Below are 19,184 nucleotides of genomic sequence, written 5' to 3'. Positions count from 1 at the left end.
CACTTTGGGAAACAGTGCCCTGACCGCAGATAAATGCCATAACCTCGGCAGTAAATGTGTGTCTCGCAGGGGTACAGGCTGCCAATTCAGAAACTACTCTAGGCGGAGGCCAGAACTGACCAGGTAAATAAATACGTTCCAGACAGCGAGTACCCAATGCCTCCCTCCTGGAGAAGGAAGTTAAAAACACGGAAAGGGGAAGATAAAACGAACTCTGTGCTGTTGACCTGGAGGCCAGGGGATCGGTATAAAGTCATGGTTTTGAAGATACAGACAGAAAGAGAAATGCAGACATGTGCGTGAGTGTGTTGGTGTACACACATACACTTCCTAGCTCTGTCCACTAAAAAAGTCTAGAAGCAATGAAACCCCAGCAGTAATGACCCCGGATCTCGGTTCCTAAACACTTCTCCAAAAGCAGGAATCGGGGCTGCCTGGAGAAGGGGCTGAATCCAGGGCCGGAAGAGGGAAAACACAAGATGAGTCTAGGAAAAAAACATCTGTGGAGCCATGAAGGAAGGAAGTGCTAAATATACACACACACACATCTTTCTGTCTTGATGGCAGAACACAAAGGCTACTGCTAACAGGGCTGCCCGTGGCCAAACAACAGTCAGTGAAAAAACACAGCCAACAGCGACAGTGTTGGTTATATGCACAGAAATCACCGTGAGTCCACCCTGATGGAAATAACCAACGAAATATATGGATGGAGGAGAGGTGGCAGCCCTTTCTTGCAGTGGAATTCAAAGAATAAATGTAGGGGAGATGAAAACAAAAAAACCATCATTAAGCAAACTCCCCAGAAGTAACTGTTGCAGACCCGTCACACAGAGGGATGCCCGAGTCCGCGAGCAAAGTGTGAGGGGTAACAGGATGTGTACAGTCTCAGAGTATCTCCACGAGATGTTTAACCTCAGAGGGAATGATATAAGAGGGGCCATAAGATAGAAGACAAACCACCTTTACCAAGGGATCAAGGCCCAAGTCCCCAGCAGTAAGTTACAATGACATCACGAACCCTGTGCTTTAGTATATGGAAAGGGGAGCATCACTTCTGCAGTTTGTATAACCTCAGTCCAATCATCTAAAAACACCAAATTTGAGGGACCTTTGGCAAAAGAATAATCAATGTCCTTCAGACTTAGCAAGGTTGTGAAAAACAAAGAAAGAATACGAAACTGTTCAAGACTGCAGGAGACCAAGGAGAAGCAACAACTTAATGCCATGTGGGCCTGGATGGGACCCTGGAACGAGAGAGGATCCTGGTGGAAAAGCTGTGAAATTCATATAAGGGCTTCAGTGGTTACAGACCATTGCCAACGTTAATGTCTTATACTGTTTACAACGTTAATATCATTGTACCGTGAATTATAGTAACATGGTGCCAATGTTAATTTCTTGTCCTGTTACAATGTTAACATCATTGTATCATGAGTTATAGTAACATTGTGCCACTATTGATGTCTTTATACTGTTTACGTTAATATCATTGTACCGTGAATTATAGTAACATGGTGCCAATGTTAATTTTCTGTCCTGTTACAATGTTAATATCATTTTACTATAAATTACAGTAACATTGTACCAATGTTAATTTCTTGGTTCTGATCACTATGCTATGGTTATGTGAGGCTGAGTGAGGAATACATGGAAACTCTGAATTATTTTTAAAAATATTTTTATAAATTTCAGAGAGGAAGGGAGAGAGAGAGAGAGAGAGAGAGAAGCATCAATAATGAGAGAGAATCATCGACTGGCTGCCTCCTGCACGCCCCACACTGAGGGTCAAGCCTGCAGCCCGGGCATCTGCCCTGACCAGGAATCGAACCGTGACCTCCTGGTTCATAGGTCGACGCCATGCCGACTCGGCTGAATTATTTTTGCTGCTTTTCTGTAAATCTAAGAGCAATTTAAAAATCATGTTTTTTTAAAAGAGACTTTACAAGAAAGCAGCCCACCTTTATTGACGCAATTTACTAAATGCCTCATGACGATCTCATCTCATCCAGAGTGGATTCTCTTCTTCAGATTGAACCCAAACCTTCCCTCTTCTCCAAATGAAGCACAGAGAGGCCAGGACTTGCCCCAGGTCACACAGCCCCAGAGCTTTCAGCCTGAGCAGGGAGCACAGTTCTTCCAAGCGGCTCAAGAAGTCCCCTCCCAACTCAGCAGCCCACGATGGGAGTCAAGTTAGCTTTGGCTGCATTTTAGTGAACACTACACCCACTTTTCCTTCCTCTGAGCCCTGGTCAGGCTGGGAGAATGGGTGAGCGCAGGGAACAACCTGAACTGGCGCCTACTCCTGGGTTTCATGCGGACAATTTGCAAAGTCATCAGTGAGCCTCCTTTAATGTTGATTCTTTAGAAGTGAAAAACAAAGCACATTAAACAGCTTGAGTTGCCCAGGCTTGGCTGGCTCCCAAGCAGGGAAGGCCTGTGTCCAGATGGGGTGATGCTCATGGCCACTGTTTCTCCCCACCGGCGACAAGTTTCTAACAGGCCCTGCCATTCATCCCACCCCCCACACCCACTGCTGTGAGCCAGCCTTGTGCTGGGCGCTGGGTGGGCTGTGCCTGGGCAGACAGGGCTCTAGACTAGCTTACAATTCCATGAGACACCAGTGAGCACCAGGTGCCAATGCTATTTGGGACAAGCACAGGCTGCTGGGGTGGGGGTGGGGCAGCAACCTGGCAAATGGGAGGATAGGGATCTTCTGAAAGCTTTATAGAAGTTAAAGAAGAAAAAGGTTAAGTAAGTATTTGAGACAAAGGGAACATGTTCACGGAACAGAAAGGAGACCGGTTTGGGGTGGAGGGTGCAGGCAGGGGCCCGGTCAGGTCCCTTATCCAGGGCTGCCTTCACATCCTTGCCAACTGACCTCTTACAGCGTGGCCTCTGTCACTGGCCAGGAGTTTGGATTTTTGTGATCACCACTCGGAGCTCATTATGTAATAGGAAAACTCTGAAGTCTTATCACTGTGTTTCCTTTTTAAATTGCTGAAGCGCATCTACAAGTTAGGTTCACACAGCATCTTTCCTGTTTTCTTCGGAAAACCACAGATTGTCCCACAACCTTGGTCACCTGCACCTAGAACATCCCTCTGAAAAGAAACCCTGGGGCAAAGGACCAAAGAACCCAACAGCTTCAGGGTGGCCCACGGCTGGACAAGTCCGAAAGGCGGCCCCCACTCTAAGGTCAATACTCACAACGTGTGGGCACCCACCTGGGCAGGGAAGCGCCGTCCAGCTCACCAGCAGAGCTCGCAACCCAGAGCTTCCCAGGTGGGTGTCCGGGGTGTGGACCATCGCTGGGGTAACTGCCATGGCAAACCATTTTGTAAATGTCACAGTTACGCAGGGGAACTAAAGGGAAAGCCTCAGCTGCTGCTTTTGGACAAGATGTGTTCGTCCCAAGTGAGTGACTGAGGCAGTTCTAGGCTGTCTGTTCTCATGACTGAACTGTGATCAGATCAATTGGAACTGGTGTTTGGGACGCCAGAGTGGAGAGGTGCTGTGGGGTGAATGACAGATAGTTGGCCTAGGGCACTGGTTCTCAACCTTCTGGCCCTTTCAATACAGTTCCTCATGGTGTGACCCAACCATAAAATTATTTTCGTTGCTACTTCATAACTGTCACGTTGCTGCTGTTATGAATCGTCATGTAAATATCTGATATGCAGGATGGTCTTAAGCGACCCCTGTGAAAGGATCGTTCGACCGCCAAAAGGGTCACGACCCACAGGTTGAGAACCGCTGGCCTAGGGACTGGCGTGTAGCTGGCAGCCTCTCAGTGTGAGAAGAAGCCAGCTTGGGGAAATTGTGAAACCTACAGTGTGCGCCCTCACCCCTGCCAACCTGCTAAGTCCGAACTGCAGGGGGAAGGCATGTGCATTTTTTCAAAGCTCTCTAGGCAAGTCACCTGTGCTCCCCACACACCTGGCATCTGGCCGGCCAGCTGGCAGAGCAGCCATGGTTTCCTCTCTGTCTCTCCAACTCACCATCCTGTCTAATTTAAAAATAGTTTCGGAGTAAGGGTCAGAACCACAGGGCCGCCCAACAGGAGGGACCTGCACTGCCATGGCCATGGGTCACTCAGAGTCAAAGGAGGCTCCACGGGTTGGTGCTCAAGCCTCAGGTCCTGGGAGAAAGGAGCCCCACAGCTAGGGATGGTTCACTAAGCAATCAAACCCTTTATCCTTCTTGCTGGGCCTCCATGAAAAGGATCATGTAGGTCTCAACTTCGAATTTCCTGCCCGCAGGGGACCTGGACCAGGATCTGGGTCAACCCTGGCATGTCTCTCCACCTCATGGAACTCAGTCTCCCCTCTGCAGCAGAAAGGGGCTTTGCTAGAAGAGTGTAGGATTCCTTCTGGTCTTAAAATGCAAAGTTGGGGTAAGACAGAATTCAAGAGTTACCGTCTCCATTCGATAGAGAATTCCACCTTTCACGAAGACGCTGGATATGATTGTGACTTCCAGGGTGCCCCCAACCCCCAGGGACTGGCTAAGAAGTGGTTTCCTCCCCAGCCAGGGCAGGGCATCTCTGCCATGAAGTATCAGCCCTAATCTGGGATTAGTGGGAATCGAGTTGGAGGGAGGGCAATGGGCAATGGGCAATGATGAACTGCAGGGCGGGCTGCCGGGTCAGGACAGCCACCAGAGACACCAGCCTGCTCACCCTTATTGTCATCAGTGCTGCAACAGTGGTGGGGGAGGACAGGGAGGGTGTGTGACAAGTCTGTAGCCGGGAGTTCCCCAGATCCTATCTTCCTGCAACACCTTCCAATTGAATTCAAATCAAGCAACACTCGCAGGCACAGGGAGCACAAGCAGATGCAATCCACAGCCACCCAAACTGTCTGGGAGGTCTCTGCCACGCTCTGAGCTCGAACCCCGTACATCAGGGCGCCTTCCTGGCAGGAGTGTGGAAACACGGAGGTCCTGACGCTGCAGTGCATGGTCAACAAGCAGATAGAACAGAGAGAAGGCAAACCAGCCAGATGCCTGTCTCCACTCCCTGAACAGAGCTGCCCCTGCTCCCACAGAGTCAGGGGACTGGGTGAAAGGTTTTCTTTCAAAACCTCCAGTTCCTTCAAGGTTCTCAGCCTTACCTGACCAACCAGGCATTCCAGGAGGAACTTGCAACACCACGGGCGCAGGAGCAATCTGGAAACAGTGTCTAAGGCAATCCTATTTTCTGAAGCCAATCGAGAAATGCCAGGAAACGAGGCAGAACGGGTTAAGCAGGGCTACCCCAACGCACACATCTGAGGTAGGGTCCCGCCTCCATGCCTGAAACTCCTCCAGATCTGCCAAATCACGCACCCAACGCTCCCCTGAATGTTAAAGGGAGCAGGGACAAGACTCACACCTGCTCACACCACCAACCAAGGTGGACTCACTCAGCCCCCGAACCTGGCCTGTGACACCAGCTCAATCAGGGGTCAATGACAGCACCTGGTGTGCTCCCAAGTGGGAGGCCACATGGCGTTAGGGCTCCCACAAGAACTGGGGTGGTGTCCCTGGCCAGGAGACATCCAGCTCTGAACGGCAGGGGCACATTTTCTAGGCACCATGACAGCTGGCAGTCAACTGACCTTGAAGCCTTTTTTTTCATCCAAAAGGTACAATTCGTTTTCAATAGTTCAGAACAGGGTCAGTCTTTCAAGTTGTTGGATGGATGGCCATTTATATGCAAAGTTTTCTTGTTTTTTAAACCCTGGTGCAAAGACCAGGCCCGGGAGTCTCTGGAACAGGCCCACTGCCTTCCCTATGTCCAAAGCAAGGCCCCAGGCTTCTCCACTGAACTGCACAAGCAGGTGCAGGACCATGAAAGCAAGGAGGACGGGCCAAGGCTGGGAGGCACCTCCCGATCCCACCAGGCCCCAGTTCCTACGGGGATGACCAGAAATAGGAGACGCCAGGAATCTGTCATTAAACTACGATGCCTTAAAAGTAAAAATAAGCCCCCACGTCCTTAACCATGGAAGAAACAAAACCACGGGAGCGTGCGGCAGCAGTTGGGTCACAAGTCCCTACGTTTTGTTTGGGGCAGGAGGTGGCTGGAGTCCAATTCCAGCTCGGCCCAGCACAGGCTGTGTGACCTTGGGTGGGTTCCTTAACCTCTCTGGCCTCAGCTCCTACCTATAAAGTGATGACAGACCCAGGAGTTGTGAGCATTCACATGACATGTGCACCCAAAGCCCCCAGTACAATGTCTGGAAGCGGCTGGCTCTCAATGGTCACGAATTTTATATGCCAGGGAACGCGAGCAAACCTCTTAGACGTACATCGTTGGTGAAATCCAGCTCTCTAGATGGAAGCATGCTTGGGTCACAGGTATTCATACATCAGGTACAAAGGCCGAAAGTGTCCAGCTGGGAACCAGAATCCACCTGGGACTCCGGGAAGGGCTGCCATAAGCTAGAAGGGGAACGGGCCCTCTGACAAGTCTCTCCACCAGCCAGACACGCCTCCTCTGGGGCGAATAAGGTTCCGTCACTTAGTCTTGACCCCCCCATCCGGGACGGTCCGCACTCCAGGGTCTTTCTCCAAACTCTCAAGGTCCCCCCCACAGGGAAGGCGCCCTCGGATCAGCCAAGGGCTGTGGGAGGCTCCAGAGGAGAGCTCCGCGCGCCAGCCCGCACCCCGCCGGCAGCCGCACCCGGCCCCGCGGCACCACCACGCCCTCCCAGAAACTCACCCCTTTCCGCCTGGCCTCCTGGTTCAGGGCGGCCACCCAGGCGGCCTGCCACTGGCTCCTCCAGCTGTTCAGCCTCAGAATCCAGGAGAGCAGCACGTCCGACTCCGGGCGCAGGTCCTCGGCCGGCTGCGCCGCCCGCCGCGGGGGCCGAGCTCGCGCCCTGGCCAGCGCCCACTGCGCCAGGTACAGGCCCACGGTGCCCAAGGCCACGACGAAGAGCGACACCAAGACCAGCCACTGGACTTCACCGAGCCACGCGTCCAGGCGGGACATGGTGATGGCGCATACCCGGCGCGCCTCGCCCAACTTCCCAGGGCAGCCCGGGCGGGACGCGGAGCCCGCGGCGGCGAGCTCAGGACATCAGCCCGCGCGCGGCCGGCCGGGGGGCGTGGAGGGGCGTAGCGGGCTGGTCTGGGCGGCGGGCGAAGCGGGCCCGGGGCCCGGGACGCGGGGCCGGGAGCAGGGAGCCTGGAGGCCGGGCGGGGCGAGCGGAAGGAAAAGCCGGCCCGCGCGCAGCAGCCACCGCCCGGGACTGCGCCCCCAACCCCGCGCACCTGGCACTGGGGACGCGGCGGCCGGCGTTCCCGACTCGGCGTCTGGGCAGATCCCGGGCCGCGGCCCAGCGCGCTTCCTCCTGCGCGCGCCGCCCCCGGCGTCCCGCCCGCTGCCCAGCAGTGGCCGGAGAGGCTGCGGCCGGGGGCGGGGAAGGGGGCGGGGCCGGGCCTCGGGGGCGGGGCCAGGGTCGCCGGCGCTCGGTCGGTCTTCGCCCCCTTAAAGGCCCCGCGCCTCCGGCCCCGGTGGACACCGCTCCTGCCGCGATCCGGGACTCCCGCCCCGCCACGTGCGTGCAACACCAGCCCCTTCCCGCGACTTCCTGCGGACCCCCGGCCGCGGCAGCGCGGTGGCCCTGCTGGGCGCGCCTGGCGCGGCTCTCTCCAGCGCTGACATGCTCCCGGCGTGGCGACGCGACAGCGCGGGGCGCGGGACTTTCCAATTAGTCAGCGGGATTCCAGGGAGACGGTGGGGCCGGCTGTCTGGCCTTCCCTGTGCGCGCGCATGTGCGCGTGTGCGCGTGCGTGTGCATGTGTGCGTGTGCATGTGTGCGCGCACTCCCATGCACGCCTTCGCGTGTGGAAAAGTGATTTCTAGGGTCACCATCTGCCCACCAGCAAGATGGTGCCTGGTTTTAACATACTTGGAAAGTCCCTAGAAATCCGTGACTCCGCACCCCAAAGCCAGGAGGGCCTCAAGTGGATGTGTTGTTTGTTAAGAAGCGTGTGCGCCTCTCACCTTGCAGTGAGCCCCATCATTAGGAAATGCTGCGAAACACTAGCCTAAGATTCTCCAAGGCCTAAGTAATACAATAATGACTCCCTGGTGTATTCTGTAGCTGGACGAAGGGGATTTGACCTTGAATTGGGTTGGCTAGACCTGAATGAGCAAGGCCTTCTGACCTAGACAGGGTCTGCTGATGGGCCAGTCTGGTGGGTAAACGAGTGTTGATTCTGGCTCTGCCACTGCAGCAGGGGGGTCCTCACTGGTTCCTCCTGAGCCCCTTCCTGCCACGGGGCTGAGTAGAGAGAGTAGAAGCCTTAGAACCAGGCTCAGGGGAAGTTTGCTAAGAAAGCTGTTTAGTTTGGCAGATCAGAGATTAGGATCTCAATCTGGTTCATAGGCCAGTGGCATTTATTGTCACCTATTATGCAAAATCCCTGGAACAGGAGAGCAAAGAGTACCACAGGTATGATGATGAATCTGCCCTGGATACCAAGTATTAAAGAGGAGGAGTGAAGTGCCACCTAGGAAGGGGGAGGTTGGTATGTGTGTGTGTGTGCGTGTGTGTGTGTGTGTGTGTGTGTGTATGTGTGTGTGCGCGCGCGCAAAGGCCCTGAGGCCTGCATGTAGCTTTGCACCCCTGAGGCAGAGAGTGCAAGGGGATGTGTGATGGCTGGAGGCAGTGAGGGGTGGGGTGGGGTTGCAACTAGAGCACCTAAGTAAGCTATGGGTAGTAGATTGAGCCACTGAAAAGGAGAAGCAACACGCTATGTGAAGCACAGACTGAAAAAAAATTGCATTTTGTAAATATCACTCCAAGCAGCAGGTGGAGGAGGCAAGGTTGGAAGGAAGTGGAGGGGAAGCGAGTTTAGCTAGAGGGTAACCCCAGGGTCCATGAGGAGGGTTTGGCGGGGCCCTCACAGGCGAGGGGATCCCTCGCTTAGAGGCTGGAAGCCAGGAAATGAGACTGAGTTTGAAATTGTGGGCCGAGAGCAGTGGAGGGCAAAAGAAGTTTACATCTGAGAGCCCCGATCTTCTCTGAGCAGGAGGGAATTGGGAGGCAGCTGGACTGAGAGTCCTTGTGGGGAACAGAACAGGAAGCTGGCAGGGAGCTGAAATCATCGGGTTGCCCAGGTGAGCTGGGCAGGGGAGAACCAGCCGTCATTAGGTGGGTCTGATATTAGAAAGTGGAACTAAAATGATCCTATGAGCTTTCTACAAGTCACCTGGTCATTAAACACTAGCTGTCTCTTCAGCTCCCAGGTCCTTAAGGGTTGCGGGTTTGGGGCTCTCCCTTTCTTAATAAATTTCTTTAAAAAAATATTTTTATTGATTTCAGAGAGGAAGGGAGAGGGAGAGAGAGCTAGAAACATCAATGATGAGAGAGAATCATTGATCAGCTGGCTCCTACATGCCCCCTACAACCCAGGCATGTGCCCCAACCGGGAATTGAACCGTGACCTCCTGGTCCATAGGTGGGTACTCAACCATTGAGCCACACTGGCTGGGCTGGGAATCTCTTCTTATTTGAAGCAAGCCTCTAATTATTTTCGATCTGCAGCCAGACCTATGCAGTTGAATAATTCAAGTCCCACTGGCCTCCTTGCCAAAATCCAGGGATGCTGGAAACCTCGGACTGTCCGTCTCCCTATTGCAGCATGAGTCCACGTGCGCACGGCTGTTAGCCATGTTGGCAGGTACGAGAGGGCCCTCCCTGGGTGACTGGTGGAACCAGTCTCCCTCCTCACCCCGTGTCTCTAAGGCATGTAACCCCTGGCTCATTGAGAAGCTTGTAACAAACTGTAAACTAACAAACACCTCCGGTTTGGAATGTTTACAAAGGAGTGTACACACTCAGGTATCGAATTACTTCTGCGCAGAACCAAGTAGAGAGAGAATAAGGGATGGCCTGGGCTTACAGGAAAAATGCAGCAAGATATGCACGAGGAATACATCTATGAAAAACACCAGACTGTCCTCCCTTCTGCTCCCAGCCTGGCGTCCAGGCTCCCAGTCCCACTCACCCAGGGCGTGGAGGGCCCTGGTCGGCTCAGCTCTCTAAGGGCAGCACTTTCCACTCACGTGGTGACATTGCCTGTTCCTCGCACACTGCCCTCTCCTCCGCTCGCCATCCCTCCCACCCAAGGCGCCCAGGAGCGACGCCGGTTCTCGCCCACCCCTCCTTCCGCAGAGCCGGGTCCTCCATGCTCTGCTCGGCAGAGGTTGTTGGCTGATGTTGACACCCCCGGAAGAAACGTGATGATGCTGCATTTTTAAAAATTTATAAAGATGTCCAGTGTTATTGATGCTTCATATCCATAATCAAAGTAATACTTATTAATACTCGAAATTAGTCATTACCATTGAATCAGACATCCTTATGAGTTTATAAAAATACTTAGCAAAAATTGGGATGTATGCATAAATATTTGTTCAAAATTTTGTTAAATTTACAATGAAATTGGTGGTTGCCAGAGGGAAGGGGATGAGGGGAGAAAGGGGTCCTAATACATGGTGAAGGAGAAGATTTGACTTTGGGAGGTGGGCACATGGTGCAATATAAACATCTTGTAGCATAGAAACCCACACCTGAAACCTATATGTTCATGTTGACCAATGTCACCCCAACCAATCTGATTAAAAAAAATTTCCAATAAATTATTGGAAATTTCTGAAAGAGGAAAGGAGGGGGTCCAGGGAGTTTGTCGTTCGTCTCTAACCCGGCGGAGGAGCTTCTTTGCTCTGTAGCAGTTTGCATGACGAGGGTGACGACGAGGTTGGTGGTGGTGGTGAGAGCTTGAACCACCAAGTTATGCCCGATGCCCTGACGGCCCTGAGCCCTGGGCCCCGGCAGGGCTTTGATGGATGACCTGGGATGGACAGACGACCTGTAAGTACAAATGGCCTGCTTCCTCCCGTGGCCCCTGAGGGAAGACATTCCGAGAATTTCCTGTTAGCAAAATGCTTTTAAGATTTGGCTCTGTGCCCTCAGCCGTGGGCCCGTGTGGACATTTGACCCAATCTCCTTGGCTGCAATGGCATGGGCTTAGTCATTTCCACAGTCCGGAGGCTCGGTGTGCTTTGGGTCAGTTTCCTGTCATGCCCTCGGGTGGGCCGGGGGAGCCCGAAACGCAGTCAAAGGTCACCTGTGGTCAGAGCCGGGCCCTGACCCAGAAGGCTCCATGGGGGCCTGGAATGGTCCTGCTGATCATTTGCGTGACTTACTGAGACATTGCTCATGGTGCCTTCCTCAGAGAAAAGCTGCCGTCTGCGTAACGCAGACTCCCCAGCTCAGCATCCGAAGGGCCGGGAGCAAGAGCCCGAGCCCGAGGCTGGACCACAGCCAGCTGGCCCTGGCAGAGGGCCTGGGATAGAGACGGAAGTCACCATCCAGCAAGTTCCTTTTCCCAGCAGCATCGCTGCACGTCCCTGTGGTGGGGGCTCCCACAGGTGCACCCCGAGAGGTGGGCAGTCGGGCACAGAAGTCATGGCTGTGTGTAACAGACAGCGTTGGACTTGCTGGGCTCACTCAGTTTTCATGGCTGCACACGGAGGAGGGCTTTTAAAGGTGAGGAAGCTGAGTTCAGAGAGGCTGAGTCCCTTGTCCAAGGCCACACAGCGGGAAAGTGGCAGACAGAGTCTGACCCCAGGGGAACGCTGACCCAGATGGAATTTTGTAAAGCAAACAGATCCTACTGAAAAGACAAACATGTTACAAGGTGGAAATGAAGGGGTCGCATTTCTCCTGTCCTGGAGCAGAGACCTGTCTAAGAAGATGAATTGCCTTTTGTGTTCTCAAGTCCAGGAGACACAAAGCCTTTCACAGCAGAGGGGAAGGAAGTTCACTAGGGTTCACTCCAGGGACGTGTATGGAACTTTTGCTGAGTCCCAAGCCTTTTCTAAGTAAGAGAGATGAGTCCCACCCCAGTGCCTGCCCTGGAGATGGCCGGGGGATCAGATGGCCACCCTGCATGTGCCCCAAGGAGGGCCCTCCAGGCTCATCCCACCGTAAGAGTGAACAACCACCAGCAGGCCTCAGTGGATGAGCGTCGACCTATGAATCAGGAGGTCACGGTTCGATTGCCGATCAGGACACATACCTGGGTTGTGGGCTCGATCCCCAGTGTGGGGCATGCAAGAGGCAGCCGAACAATAGTTCTCTCTCATCATTGATGTTTCTCTCTCTCTCTCTCTCTCTCTCTCTCTCTCTCTCCCTTCCTCTCTGAAATTAATAAAGATACATATTTAAAAAAGAGTGAACAGCCAACAGGTGCCCTCACATCTCACCATGAGGAGCCTGAGTCATGCTGTGCTGCAGAGTGGTGGCAGGCAGGGTCACAGGCAGGGCTGCCAGCCTGCTTCGGGCCAGCCCGTCTGCCAAGAGCCTGCCCTGAGCCACCCTATGGCGTGGCCCCTGCAACTCAGTGCCCACGCCAGGCAGGCGGAGGAATGTGACCCAGATGGCAGCCTCCCTCCCCGCCAGGTGGCTCAGTGAGGCCACCCAAATGATTGCCCAACAGCGAGGTGGTTTGGCAATTTTGCCTGCACCCCAGGCTGGGACCGGCCTGATGAATGAAAATACTTAACCTCGTATTTTCTATATGCTGAAGAAGCTCCTTCAAGGAGGCAGTCACCTAAATTGTATGTTTTCCCTTTCCCCGACATAAAGAGTGCTGGCCCTGCCCTTGTCTACTGATCCCCGAGCTCCCACTGTTGGAATCAGATGTGTCTGCCGTGTAGATGCTGAGGTTGTGGGGATTCCTTTGGTGGTGGTGGGGTGGGGGTTGTGGGGAGGGGGCTGGCGGGAGAGCATGCTGAGGAGGAGAGAGATGAAGGCAGGGAAGACAGGTTGCCATCCCCCCCCCAAACCCCCTCCCTCCTTGTTGGGACTTGGCTGTGGCTGCATTAGCGGCTCCAACTGAGGGTGGCTGCTGTGGGACCCTCTTGCTGGGGCCGGACCCCTGGGCCACACGGAGGGGCAGGGGCGCTGCTCCAGGCTTCTCAGATCCTGCGGGATGCGCCTGTTGAGTGCCATGGGTTTGGCCATTCCTGTGCCGACTTGAGAATAACGCAGGCTTGATGGATGGCTCAGCCAAGCCCTGTGAGCAGAAGGGAAGGTCAGAGCTCAGCACCCACTGTGGGGCCCCCGCCAGGCACATTCCGAGTGAGTAACGTTTGGGCCTAAGATTGTCCTTGGCGTTATGTGTCATTTTTTTTTTTTTAAGCCTTGCTGGGCACAAGGATAGAATCAACTCAATATCTGCAGGGATATTTAGCCTGTTGAACAGCTAAAGGAAACGACAATGAAAGGGCTCTAAAAATAGCCCAGCAGTAGCCACCTTCCTGCAAATAATTAATGTGCTCATTACAAAGGATTATTATCTACTGCCCTGGCTCGCCAGGCCGTCCAGGGAGACAGAGGGAACAGTTCTGCTGGTTCGGAAAATACCAAAGCCTGGAAACAACTGATCTAGTGATTAAGAGAGAAAAACACGGATGCCTTCTGCTTGCCCAGCACTTTGCGAGAATCCCTGTAAAAGGACACCCCCCAGGGACACCTGAGCCCCGGCTTCCCTGCCTGCAGCACGGCCCTGTGGGATCCAAGGGAGTTGACACACGCACTCGCTGCAGTGTCATTTCTCACCGATTCTGACGGAGCCACCCCGCCCTCCAACCAGGCCACTCAGGGTGGGGGGTGTGACTGTCCTGTGCACAGGTGAGGTCACCAGCATTGTCTTGATGCATCATTTCCTGGCAGAGTCACCTTTGGAAGCTCTGCCAGCTCCCGCTCAGAGAGCCCTGCTGAGCCCGAGCCCAGGGAGGAAGGAGCCAGCAGAACAGGGGACACCACCTGGAACCCCAGTTCCCTTCCCCATCCAGGTCACTCTGGTTCTCCATGAGTTAAGGAGCCACAGCAATGAAGCCAGGCGCTCTCAGGAGGGGAGCAGCCCCGCCCTTGCCCGCCAGGCTCTTCCCCAGGTGACAGGAAGGAGGCCACTGATGGGTCTCAGGGGGAGAAAAAGGTCCCTCTGCACCCCGCCCTCGCTGTTTTTGTGAGCACGTGATGGTCCTGCCTTGTGTTTGCGTTCAAAATGCCCAGCTCCTTCGTGTAGATCGTGTTCACTCCATGCTTCTCCGCCCAGCGAGAGGGAAACCAGCTGCCCCGGGAACCACCCTGTCCCCTCACGTCTAGGAAAGCGAGAGCCACACCAGCAGCCTTTCCAATCCACGGCCAAGCTTCCCTGAGCCCTAGGGGCCCTCAGGGCCTCCCCTACAGGCACAGGAAAGGGAGGGCCAGGTAATTTCCGGTATGTGCCCCCTGGCTCTGGGGCAGATCAGCCTGACAGGCTGGTGGCCTTGGTCACCAGAGAGCAGCATTTAAAGCCCTGGGTTGCAGATGATGGGGAACAGGCGGAATGAGATCCCACAGTGCACGGAGCCTTCCAAGGGAAACCAGAAAAAGAACGTGCCGGGACTAAAGGGTGATGTCGGGGAAGCTGGTCTGCTTTTGTTCTAACTGCATGATCGCAGGAATGCATGCAAACACGCCTGTACTAGTAAAAGGGGGTGTTAGGCTGGGAACACGGGGCATCCGCAAAGCTCCCCTGCCAGGCAGTGTCACCATCTTTGCATCCCTTGCAGCTGCCAACCCAGGCTGGCCTTCCTGGACACAGCCATTACGTTGTTTCTCATGTACTTTCAAAGGTGTTTCTTGATGTCTGACGCAGAGAAGAGTCAATGGGATTTCAGAATCTCATTAACCCACCCTAACTAGTTACCCGGTGCATATTAACCCATCCTAACTTACTAACCTGGGTATATTAACCCATCCTAACTTACCTACCTGGGTATATTGTTAACATAAAAAACCATAGAAACCTGTAAAGAATTCTTTTGAGTTTATTTGAGCCAAACTGTCCACATATGCCAAGAAGCAGAACCTCAATGAGTTGAGATAATGTTCCAGAGAATGGCGGGTTACATCTGTATTTATACATTGAAATCAAAGAAAAGGGACTTGGGTGGGTTACATGAAATCCATTGGTGATAGACCAGAGAGGCGGGAGAAAGCAAAGTGGGGGCAGGGGGGGGGGAACCCCTGGGATTGGATAAAAAGTAAAATGATGGACACATACTTAGGTGGGTGCAGGAACAATTAACATGATAATAAAGGAATTTGTGGTATCTGTCCTGGCACCCAGCACATTAGGTTATGCCCCAGGGGGTCCAGAAAAAGGGAAGTTACAAGTTACCCAGACATTTCAAGGTTATGTTATTACAGATGCAAAAAGACAGATAGGCTCAGTTAAGGTAAAGGTTGACCTAGTCAGTGAAGATACCGGCCTAGGATGTAACTACCCACCATAACTGCGTTTAGTTAAAGTTTAATTTCAGACCATCCTTTGTGGTTACTTTAGGTCACTGAGTTTGCAAGACTGCCATGCAGGCCTCCCCTGAGCTTGTCAGGTCAGCATGTGGCCCCTTTCGCCCACAATATTAACCCACCCTAACTTACTAATCTGGGTCTATTAACCATCTTAACTTCCTAACCTGGCATATTAACCCATCCTAACTTCCTAACCCAGCATATTAACCCACCCTAACTTACTAATCTGGGTCTATTAACCCATCTTAACTTCCTAACCGGGCATATTAACCCATCCTAACTTACTAACCCAGCATATTAACCCACCCAAACTTGCTAACCTGGTATATTAGCCCACCCTAACTTGCTAACCTGGTATATTAACGCACCCTAACTTCCTAACCTGGTATATTAACCCACCCTAACTTCCTAACCTGGTGTATTAACCCACCCTAACTTGCTAACCTGGTATATTAACCCACCCTAACTTTCTAACCTGGTGTATTAACCCACCCTAACTTGCTAACCTGGTATATTAACCCACTCTAACTTGCTAACCTGGTGTATTAACCCACCCTAACTTGCTAACCTGATGAATTAACCAACCCTAACTTCCTAACCTGGTATATTAACCCACCCTAACTTGCTAACCTAGTATATTAACCCACCCTAACTTCCTAACCTGGTATATTAACGCACCCTAACTTCCTAACCTGGTATATTAACCCACCCTAACTTGCTAACGTGGTGTATTAACCCACCCTAACTTCCTAACCTGGTGTATTAACCCACCCTAACTTGCTAACCTGGTGTATTAACCCACCCTAACTTGCTAACCTGGTGTATTAACCCACCCTAACTTGCTAACCTGGTGTATTAACCCACCCTAACTTGCTAACCTGGTGTATTAACCCACCCTAACTTGCTAACCTGGTGTATTAACCAACCCTAACTTGCTAACCTGGTATATTAACCCAACTTAACTTCCTAACCTAGTATATTAACCCACCCTAACTTGCTAACCTGGTATATTAACCCACCCTAACTTCCTAACCTGGTGTATTAACCCACTCTAACTTGCTAACCTGGTGTATTAACCCACCCTAACTTGCTAACCTGGTGTATTAACCCACCCTAACTTGCTAACCTGGTGTATTAACCCACCCTAACTTGCTAACCTGGTATATTAACCCACCCTACCTTGCTAACCCAGCATATTAACCCACCCTAACTTGCTAACCTGATGAATTAACCCACCCTAACTTCCTAACCTGGTATATTAACCCACCCTAACTTGCTAACCTGGTATATTAACCCACCCTAACTTGCTAACCTGGTGTATTAACCCACCCTAACTTCCTAACCTGGTATATTAACCCACCCTAACTTGCTAACCTGGTATATTAACCCACCCTAACTTGCTAACCTGGTGTATTAACCCGCCCTAACTTCCTAACCTGGTATATTAACCCACCCTAACTTTCTAACCTGGTGTATTAACCCACCCTAACTTCCTAACCTGGTATATTAACCCACCCTAACTTGCTAACCTGGTATATTAACCCACCCTAACTTGCTAACCTGGTGTATTAACCCACCCTAACTTCCTAACCTGGTATATTAACCCACCCTAACTTGCTAACCTGGTATATTAACCCACCCTAACTTGCTAACCTGGTATATTAACCCACCCTAACTTCCTAACCTGGTATATTAACCCACCCTAACTTGCTAACCTGGTATATTAACCCACCCTAACTTGCTAACCTGGTGTATTAACCCGCCCTAACTTGCTAACCTGGTGTATTAACCCACCCTAACTTGCTAACCTGGTGTATTAACCCCCCCTAACTTGCTAACCTGGTGTATTAACGCACCCTAACTTCCTAACCTGGTGTATTAACCCACCCTAATTTGCTAGCCTGGTGTATTAACCCACCCTAACTTCCTAACCTGGTGTATTAACCCGCCCTAACTTGCTAACCTGGTGTATTAACCTACCCTAACTTCCTAACCTGGTGTATTAACCCACCCTAACTTGCTAACCTGGTGTATTAACCCACCCTAACTTGCATAATGTAGACTGGCACAGCCGTTCTTTCTCGGGCGTCCACTAGGTTTTTCCTTTTTAACTGTGGCCTTGCCCATGTTCGATTCTGTATTCTTCCAGCTTTGATTTGGTCTGTAAATTTGATCAGTATCAGTATGACGTCAAAGACTTCACTCAAGAAATGGGGGTGAGCGCTGGTTGCGGCCTGGGAAGAGGTGGTACAGGACAGTCACCAACTGTGGCCTGGATCCTCAGCCTCCCTTCCTGAGGCTGGTTCTCCAAACCAGAGGCCTCTTACCATGAATATGTGTTGGGTTATCGTTCTGACAACCAGATCCACAACGAAAATGAGGATATTTATTTTCATTCACTTGTCTGTTCGTTCGCTCATTCAGCATCCCTTGGGCTCGCAGCCTGCGCTGTGCCAGGTGCTGCGTCCCAGGCCTGAGCCACCCTGAGGAGCTGCAGTCCCCACTTCCAATCCTTCCGACCCACTTGCCTCAACTCCGCCCTGGCACCCAGCTGTGCCCGGGGGGAGCCTGGCAACACTTTGCCTCGGTGGCACCAGGTGTCGCTGCCCTGGGTGTCTTTGTCGCCTCCACATGGGACTGTCACAACATTCTGGAACACAGGTAAACCTTGAAATGACAGGCATCAATAGGCTCTTGGACAAGCCTTGAGCAGTGGTGACAGGAGATGAAGGGCAAACACTGCCTTCTCGGTGTCTCCCCTCGGAGGCCTCTCCACCTGTCCGTAGAGGACTGGGCAGGAAGGGGCCCTGGTGCCCACAGCATCTCCCCTGTCTTGCTCTTCCCAGCCCCCACCTGTTCCCTGGAATCGCTTCCAAAAATAGACCACGGGGGGGGGGGGGAGACGCTGTTGTTCCTTGGGGAGCCGGCTAAGGCCTCCCTGAGGGGCTCATGGCGGCCTAGTGGGACAGACAAGGTTACCCCCAAACCATTAGACACCAAACAGGGGTATTTCACAAAGCGTGGGGGGAACAGAGGAAGGAGAGCCCCAACTCTATTAGGGGGCAGTTGACCTGGGCCTTGAGTGTAAGCAGAAACAAACAAGGTTGAAGAGGAAATGGGGGTGGGAGGGACAGGCACTCTAGACCTCAGGTTCAAAGGCCAGGAAGCACCCCCCGCTGTGTGGGTGGTTCTGGCTGGATCTGGATAGATGGTAGCAGGTTTGGTTGGCCTGAGATGAGTTTGGAAATGAAGGCAGGGCCTGGTCAGAAGTGGGCTTATAGAGAGTTAGGTTTTGTCCAGAGGAGAACTGTCGGAGGGTTGGGGCACAGGCGGCATCATCAGTTTGTGTGTTGCTCAGAGCCTGCTGGTCAGGGTGGGCAGGGACAGGCGGCTTCAGGGCCATCTGGGAGCTTGTTAGAAATGTGGACTCCCAGGCCTCACCCTGGAGCTGAGGAGTCAAAACCTGCATTTAAATTAGAGCCCGGGAATGTCAGTGCGCGTTGACATTTGAGAAGACTGTCCCAGGACACTTTGCAGTGGGGGTGGAGGTGTGGGGGCGTAGAAGTAGGGGGTGGGGGAGTGAGGGTGGAAGTAGAGGGTGGGGTGGAGGTGGGGGGGTGAGGTGGGCTGGATGGAAGTAGGGGGTGGGGTAGAGGTGGATGGGATGGAGGTAGGGGATGGGGTGGAGGTGGGGGGTGGAGGTAGAGGGTGGGTGGAGGTGGGGAGGTGGTGGGGTGGGGCACTGGAGCTCAGGGCTCTGCTGTGAGACTTGAGGAGGCAGAGGGCTCGGTGGCACCTTAAGGAATCTGGCAGGGT

General features: G+C 52.9%; 1 protein-coding gene across 6 annotated transcripts in view; it reads right to left on the bottom strand.

Moving 5' to 3' along the window:
• Positions 1-7,401, bottom strand: part of C2CD2 (C2 calcium dependent domain containing 2) — a 51,671-nt gene extending 44,270 nt beyond the window's left edge. The window contains exons 1-2 of one of the 6 annotated variants that reach the window (XM_036351407.1): positions 6,707-6,836; positions 6,294-6,426 (exon numbers count right to left, since the gene is read on the bottom strand). In XM_036351407.1, coding sequence (XP_036207300.1) covers positions 6,294-6,350 — 57 coding nt within the window. In that variant the 5' untranslated portion in view covers positions 6,351-6,426; positions 6,707-6,836. Of the gene's footprint in view, positions 1-6,293; positions 6,427-6,706 lie in introns of all 6 variants that reach the window. The other 5 variants (XM_036351404.1, XM_036351405.1, XM_036351410.1 and 2 more) reach the window with 5 other exon arrangements.
• Between the last annotated feature and the right edge of the window lie 11,783 nt (positions 7,402-19,184).

The sequence above is a fragment of the Myotis myotis genome, unplaced genomic scaffold, assembly GCF_014108235.1.
Source record: "Myotis myotis isolate mMyoMyo1 unplaced genomic scaffold, mMyoMyo1.p scaffold_m19_p_2, whole genome shotgun sequence".
NCBI classification, from domain to species: domain Eukaryota; kingdom Metazoa; phylum Chordata; class Mammalia; order Chiroptera; family Vespertilionidae; genus Myotis; species Myotis myotis.
The sequence above is the reverse complement of the archived record's forward strand: the minus strand, read 5'-3'. Positions and strand labels throughout refer to the sequence as shown.